Genomic DNA, 8296 nt, shown 5'->3' on the forward strand with positions numbered 1-8296 from the left:
ACCGTAAAAAAAACATACACAAAAAAAAAAAAAAAAAAACCAAGTCAAAATGGAAAATGAAAAAAAAAATAACCAAAAACAAAACAGCGTTGATGAAAATGAGTTTCCAAACTCAAAAGTTTTACTAGTATCAGTAAAGAGGACGAGGAGATTTCTGGAGAGGACAGCAAGGGAATTGCTAGCAGGAGGAACGAGGTACATTATCCTAAGTGGTTTAGGTGATGCTTTACCATTATGTGTCCAACTACAATCGTCCCTTCAGTCAAAAAATGCAGCCGTTGTTGTGAAAATTGAAACCTCATATAGTTACTTTAACTCGAATTATTCATATACTCCCGGGTTAAAAATTTATATGGAAAAGCACCCAGATTTTAAAGGCTCTAGAATATCACCAGGCTATGTCAGCTTCCATGACAAAACTGATGGCTTTACCCCCATTTTTGATGAAAGTCCAAATGAGTATATTTGCTCCGTAAATGCGGGAGATAGCAACTTATATGTAGGAGGTGAAGGAATCAACGGAGCCTTTGCCGATGTGCTGTCTTCGCATAACCAGGAGGTTGATAAGTATGAGGATTTGTTCAAGGTAAGCAGGGAGAGAATGACACATTTAACAAACGCGGGGGAGAGCACTACGATAATGTAACCCCTCACGCATATATGTACCAGCGTCATCGCTAGGCAACCATTTTGCGCTTGTCCAACCCTACGGGTAATGCATCACCACCAACACCGCAACACCCCACGCCCCTACAGGATCTCCTAAACAAAGCTGTAAAAGAGCATGGCGAGAAAACGGATGAGGAAATCAAATCCGTAATAAACGATAACCTAGACAAAAAATACCCAGATGTAAAACTAGCTCTTTGCAGAATCCGAAGCAGCTTAAAGAAAGGTAACGACTACTGCACGGGTGCTGTCTTCATTGTAACATTTAAAAAGAATTTCCCACATAAGAAAGAGAAAAACATGGGTATGGTATATGTCGTTGGACCAAAAGGAAAGAACTACAGCTCAGTGGAAGAATTTCTAGAGGCGGTTCATGAAACGGCAGAAAATCTAATGACGGCTCTATGTGATTACAACGGTTTAGTCAAACGTGAAGAAATTAAACACGTAAGAATGAACACATGTAGAATTTGTTTATTCTCCGGAAGCGCATACAAACATGCCAATGCTTCCAAGCTAGATGTGGCAAAAGCAATCTTGAACGGATTGGCCGTTGGATACAGACACGGACCATCCCCCAGACTCAACTTCACCTATGACGAAAATGTGTTTAAGGATGCTTGGATAGAGACCACGGGCCTGCAGGTGTTTAACCACAATGACAAGGAATAAAAAGGAGAATGAAAGAATGGAGAGGAGAAGAAGAAAAAGAAGACAGGAGAGGGGAGAGAGAAGGGACGTGTGTCATTCCATGCATATATGTGCGTATACAAAATGTAGCTCCATGTGCGTGTTTGCCAACTGTGTCTGAGAATCCACGTGCCGATTTTCTTGCACATATGGTAAATACGTACAAGTACATATAAGTAATACGCACGTGTGTACACACATATGTACAATCCTGCTTGTGTTATTATGGGATCGACTTCCTGTCCCCCTCCCCCCCCCAAAAAAAAAAAAAAAAAAAAAAAAGGAAACGGTAATTATATATCAGAGTACAAGTAAAAATGTTCAGTGACAAGAACTTCTGCAACGCTCGTGAAAAAGATAAGCGAAGATGTGGTCCATTCCTACACGAGGAACGTGCTCTGTGGTATGCGTTATGTGCATGATATAGACGCATGTGAAACAGATGCAAGCATATATATGTATGCTCATATATTTTGCATGTATGCACTTTCACATATATATATGTATATATCCCTATATATATGTATGTGCCTTCATATATATAGACGCACATCATGCGTATGCCAACAGAGATTCAAAAAACAGGCAAAACATTCTTTTTTGCCATTGCCACGTTTGCTGTGAGAAAGGAGTGTGGATTTATATTGTGTTCACAATTAAAACTATAACAAAAAAAAAAAAAAAAAATTCCACGTTGTTATTATAACACACTCACAATTCAAATTATTCAGTTCTGCATATTTACATATATTTTTTTTTTTTTTTTTTCCCCCATCAATAAGATTTTAAACATTTATCATTTTCCTATTTAAGATAAAAAATAATTCTTTTATTATCTATTTACCAGTAGATTAATTTCCTTTTTGGTCCATTTTTGTTTTCCCCGCCACCGCTTCCCCGCTTTTTCGCTACTTTCGATATAAAAAATTTTTAAAGATTAAAAAAAGAATACTTTTTAAGTGTATCCTTATTTTTAATTTCTTCTAAAAATAAGTGTTTTGATAAAGAATGGGGTTTGGGGCATCATCACAATACCCAGTTGCTTCCCCATTCTCGTAATGTCGCAACATGGGGGTGCGCCATGTGCAGAGGCCTTATCATCACTCTTCGCCGACGAACGACACACATATGTGTACCATTTTTCCAAAGTGAATGTAACGCGGTAGGTTCATATTCCCCCACTTGCGGATCAAGATGAACGCACACCGCATCCTATGAGCATACTCAAAAAGGGTGTCTTTTAATTGAGTTAATTATGAAGTTAAATAAAATGTTTGTAACGTAAAAAAAAAAAAAAAAGAAAGAAAAAATAATAATATAATTACCAATACTTAATAATTTTTAAAATTACCAATAGGTAAAAATTTTCACATTTTCAAACAAAAAAAAAAATAAAGTAAAAATGGGACACACAATAGTCAACACAATCACGTGAAAAAAAATAAATCCACGGCTGTTACGCTTATTTGGTGCGTTCCCCTTTTGCTCACTTTGCCACCACACTGCTACCTCCACTTCCTGTCGTACCTGTGGGGAACCCCTCGAGTTGGCACCTCCTCCTCATTGAACGCCAGGTAGGCATACAGCAAGGTCAGCGAGATGATGTAAACCACTACGAAAAAAAGGCTAATGAGAAGGCATGTGTCCTTGGATATGCCGAAGCACCACATAAACAGGTACTTGTACAGGACTATTAATATTACTGGTGATAAAATAATTAATAAAACAAATATAAAAAATTTCCTCAATACGTGTGAGTTCTCTTTATGTGATAGAAAGTCGTTTATTCCAAAATTCCCTCCTTCACATGCCCTGGACTCATTACTATCCCCATCACTGGCTTCGTCCGACATAGAATGTTCTTCCTCGTGGGCGTCTCTGTCATTTCCATTCATGTAATCTTGCCTGCCACTTGGTCCGTTACCAAAACGGTTGGACGACGGTTTGCTTATTCTTCTCAACATCCTTTTATTTTTTTCATTTGCTACAAAGATAGGGGGGAGTAGTCAACTAAGGGAGCAATGCTACCAGAGGGTTGGGTCGAGCCTCTCTTCACCTCTTCACAAATGCAAAACCTCCGTAAAATATTCTCCACAAAATGGGGTAAAAAATGCTGCAATAAAATCTTCGCGAAATTTATCACCTTCACTTATTTACTCACACAAACGGTTGTTAGCATTTCCATTTAATTGAAAAGGTGAAAAAATAGTTTAACTTCAAAACCGGAGAAAGCGTCAAAAGGAGGGGGCAGAACAAAAAAAAAAAAAAAAAAAAAAAAAGAACCAGTTACGTGCCCATAAAAGGTACATTCAACTTTGCCACTTTTTTTTCCCCTCTTTTTGCCTAAATAAAAAAATAAAAAGCCGCGCGTCGCCCCTCATAGGCACGTGCATACATATAATATACGTACGTGCAGAACAACTACCAATTGTACGTTACATGAAGTGAATAAAACGGCACAATAAACCCAATGGGAGGGATTTAATACATTCCCCAATTTTATCCAACAGAAAAGTATATAAAAAAATGCCACCACCACCACGCCTCCCCCCATTAGTGTTTAATTAAAGCATGGAGCTGTTGGAAATGTTCTGTAGTAACAAAACGACATGACGAAAAATCGGAAACACGTACACCACACCTCAAGGGGGGCAGGCGGGCAACGGGGGGCGAGAAATGAACAAGTAGGCGATCGTCCTAAGTAAGAGTACTTCAATGCTCCATACAAAATAGGAACACTTAAATTGCAAACACACATGCAAGTGTGCTGCTTTTTGGAACCACCGGGAGTCTACCAAAGGTGCACCCCGCCACATAATATATATTTCTTGGTGTAAGATGAAAAAAAATGTTAGTGCATAAATCTGTACAATGTCGCACGCAACCGTAAAGCTAAACGGAGAAAAGGCGGAAATCCCGGAAAAGGGTGAAAAAACACACGAGGGTGCCAGAACGGCAGAAAAAGCCTTTTCTCTGATCTCAGGAAAAAAAAAAAAAAAAAAGCCATTTGATGAGCAGACCAAAACAAAAGTGCTAATAAAGACCCTCCGCCAAAGATATGAATTGCCTTGAAATTATATATTATAAATTTAAAATTTTTTTAAATCCCATTTTGATCATTTTGGGACATGCATACACAATTGCGCGAACCGTTCAGGGTTAGTCCTCCGTTCGAGTCTCAAATAAGGCGACACACAATCGAACGCTTCTTTTAATGCACAACCCGCTTGTCACCACGCATGTGCAATTGGCTCATGTTCCATTTGGTTTTTCTTCCCCTCCGTTCGTGTCACACAGTGTTCACGCCACTTCCTCTTTCAAGACAAAACAAATTTCCAATTTTGTTCTGGAAATTTTTTGCACGAATGTGTATACGTGAAAACACCCGCTTATTTGCCACCTGGGCGAGATTTAAAAAAAATAATATTTCCCCTTTTTTTCCCTCCTTTACGCCTTAACTTTTAATCGTCACTTTGTCCCTCACTCTGCGCCATTTTACGTAACCGTTGCAACCCCTTCGCTTTAACTTCCACCGAAGTCGAAACCCCAAAATGAAAACCATCACCGAAAATTCAGTCCTCACAGAAACGATTTGCCCAAGTAAAAATGTGCTCAAGTACGAGGAAAAGGTTTTGGTGAACCGGGGGGAATCGCTCATCAAGGTGGACCCGTCTTACTACATCAAGCAAGTTAGACTTGAGCGAAATCATCGCCAGGGAAAAAAATAAAAAAATAATAAAAAAAATGTGAACCATAACACAGCCCACATACCACACTGCACAAACGCTACTTGTACACATCATTCCATACCGTTCGTTTCACTTCATTTGTTCGTGCCGAAATAATTTTCGTTACATCACCTGATGAACTTTTCGTGCTGTGCCATACCGTTACCATGACTGCATATTAAGCCTTAACGCGCGTGTGTGTCTAGCTCTATGTACGCACCTTCCCCAATGTGCGCAGCACTCATATCCGCTCCCACATCACCTTCGCCCCTCCCTTAGAAAGTGTTGAACATTCAAAACCTAAACTACTTGCTAAGCAGCTACTCCACATTCTTCGAAAACTACAGAACGCTGAGCATCCTCTCTGTGTTTAATATTTTCATAATTCTTTTTCTTCTCCTTCTATACTTATTATTTTCCCTCATAATATTTCTACCGGTAAGGGACATAAATGCACGCGTAGCATTTCGTGCAACAGGTGACAACGCATGCGCGAGTGTGTATATGTATGTGTATGTCTCCAGGCGGGGGAGTGTAAGCACCCTGTCTGAATGTGTTTCTATCCCCCCCCCCTGGCAACACATTCTCGAACATATATTACCATATACATATATATACACATACATATAGATGCTCTCACACAAATATGATTTTTCCCCCTCCTATTATGTTAGGCCTTTTTTTTGGTATGCTCCCTGTTCTTCTGTTCCTTTCCCATGTTCTACCCCTTAATTAAGGTACCACGAGAGAGAACACAATGTGTAGAAATGGGAAGAAGCATGGCGAGGCCACGTGAATCCCCGTTTAAGACAGTCCACTGGATGACCATATACAACTTTCGATGAAACCTTGCCCCACGCCCCCTTTTTTTTTTTTTATACATTTTTTTTATTTTTTAAAATTTTTTTTTAGGACAAAACACAAATAATTCTCAAGGAGGAAATAGTTTTCTGTACATGCATAACAATCGGCTCGATATTATTTTTTATATCAATTCTTTTTATATATTTGACCCCATTCGTTTCCGTTTTTTTGTACCCCTTCAATGCTGTTTTCATGCCCCTTATTTCGACCCTCATTTTGCCAATGATCGTAAGACGTGCAGAACAGCCATAGGGCGAAAAGCGCCATATTCGAAGTGGCCAATTAGATATTCCGCAAATGTCACTCCATCTATAACAGGAACCATGCAAGGGGGAAATGGGAATACATCATCATACAAACTCCACACAATGAACAATTCATTTCCTTTCCCCCGCAGCTATTCATAAACACAAGCGTGTGTGCTGTTTATGTCGCCTTCTATACCCAGGTTAGTGGAACCCTCAGAGATGGGTAAAAATATCCCTAATGCGTGTGCAAATTATGTGCGCATGATATATGCCTTTATTTGTGTACAAAAGGCATACGGAATATGCCTCCGCATAAATATTTTCTCCCCATTTGGAACACAATTTGTAGACCGCGTCAAATGTTAAACACATAGTGCAGAACGCGTCCAGATACATCTTATTCAAGATTCCCCTTTTTCACCTTTAAGAAGAGAAGCAAAAAAAAAAAAAAAAAAAAAAAAAAAAAACGGAACGGAGCGGAGCGGAGCGGAACCGAACCGAACCGAACAGACATTATACTTTTCATGGCTATTTGTCTACACATACATTACATACATAATTCGGCACCAACTGCGGAGCGCAGGAAACATATGTTGTTCACATACTACGATGCAACGCGCGGCATTCATATGCGCACGTAACACTGCAGTCGTGTCCTCGCCTTCGTGTCTTTAAATTTTTTTTTTTTTTTTTTACACAGTGTTCCACCCTTTAGTAATTACCTTTTTACACCTTCAACGACATATCTTACGCCCGTCGTTATTTCTTCTGAACCCCCTTTTCTACTCATTTGCAGAAGCTGTGTGCACATACGTATATAGATAAATGTGCACGATGGCATATGCAATTTTTTCACTTTTCAATTTTAAAACCCAACATCATTTTTAACATACCATGCGTGCCTAAATTTGTGCAACGCTCACAATGTCCTCACAAAGGGGGGAGGGTACCTTTTTTTTTTCGTTATGCCCACCGAAGGGGGAAGAGTCTACTGAAAAAAACGCCTCAATTCTTGTGTGGCTTACACAACGTACAGCTTGGTCTGTTTAAAACTGCGAGCATGAGAAGGTAATGATGTGTGCAGATAAATCAGCTAAGTTTTTCCTTCATGCCGAAGGGTACACGTGATATATACATGTGTATAATTTATACGCATTACAGGTGCCGCGAATCATCTTCACATGCATGCACATAGGGGTGCTATTTATACACACACCACCTCCCGATCTTCGTGCCTTTGGTGGGCGTTTTCTCTCATATCCTTGACTTAAATAAGTTCTATAAAATTCCTTTCCCCTTTTTTTTTTTTTATGTCCTCATTGTGTTGTTACAATTATAACTGTATTCACCAACTGTATATTTTTTTTTTTTTTTACCTCTTGTGCAAAACGGCAAAAAAAAAAAATCAGTACATGAGGCTAACTTTTGGCAAAACGTGGAGACTCTCGCATGCTGCTGCGTTAAGGGCAGGGGAAGGGAGGTGGGAGGTCATCAAACACACGTTTATATATTCAGCATTACGAATTCTCATGTGCATCATAAATGTATATAATAATGTTATATATTTATACATTTATTTTTTTTTTTTATGCTTATATTTTTTTCCGCCTGCATATACGGTGCGGGCTCTCTCCGGCATAAGTGTTTGAGAGAACAGGGTCGAAGCGGTGTGAGCTTGAGGAGAACCAGTATACATCCAGCCTACGTTCGGCCTTTCGGGACGCCTCGCATATATGAAACGACCATAGGAGCAAAATGCTTACGTCATATATTTTTATTGCATTATTATGTATGTTTGCATAAGTGCCCGTTCATGCTTAACCCCAAGAGTAGCGTACTTATGACTTTTTAATTGGCGTATAGGGGGGAGACCCTTCCGCAACTCTTACATAGCACAAAAAATAGCAAACACGGCGCGGCAAAAAATATAAATGAAAATAAACTATTCTCATCATTCAAGTTCAAAATAATTACATGTATATATTTATATGTTATCTGAACATATGTAGCTCTCTTATATGCTTCTTCTTTTGCGCAGGATTTTTTTTTTTTTTTTCCCATCACTTTTTACATGGCGACATCAAGTGTACTGTTTTT

At 39.1% G+C, this 8296-nt stretch overlaps 3 protein-coding genes across 3 annotated transcripts; 2 read left to right on the top strand and 1 right to left on the bottom strand.

The window, feature by feature from the left end:
- Positions 1 to 49: 49 nt before the first annotated feature.
- On the top strand, positions 50 to 1341 carry AK88_04103 (uncharacterized protein; the record flags this gene model as incomplete). Its single annotated transcript, XM_012481713.1, has 2 exons — positions 50 to 586; positions 757 to 1341. The coding sequence occupies 2 exons, from the start codon at positions 50 to 52 to the stop codon at positions 1339 to 1341; spliced, it is 1122 nt and encodes a 373-aa protein (XP_012337136.1).
- Positions 1342 to 2864: 1523 nt separating this feature from the next.
- On the bottom strand, positions 2865 to 3323 carry AK88_04104 (uncharacterized protein; the record flags this gene model as incomplete). The annotated part of the gene is made up of 1 exon (XM_012481714.1): positions 2865 to 3323. The coding sequence occupies one exon, from the start codon at positions 3321 to 3323 to the stop codon at positions 2865 to 2867; it is 459 nt and encodes a 152-aa protein (XP_012337137.1).
- A 1587-nt stretch (positions 3324 to 4910) lies between these two features.
- AK88_04105 (uncharacterized protein) lies at positions 4911 to 6237 on the top strand (the record flags this gene model as incomplete). The annotated part of the gene is made up of 3 exons (XM_012481715.1): positions 4911 to 5048; positions 5367 to 5525; positions 6193 to 6237. The coding sequence occupies 3 exons, from the start codon at positions 4911 to 4913 to the stop codon at positions 6235 to 6237; spliced, it is 342 nt and encodes a 113-aa protein (XP_012337138.1).
- Positions 6238 to 8296: the final 2059 nt, after the last annotated feature.

Source organism: Plasmodium fragile (assembly GCF_000956335.1).
Source record: "Plasmodium fragile strain nilgiri unplaced genomic scaffold supercont1.53, whole genome shotgun sequence".
Taxonomy (NCBI): domain Eukaryota; phylum Apicomplexa; class Aconoidasida; order Haemosporida; family Plasmodiidae; genus Plasmodium; species Plasmodium fragile.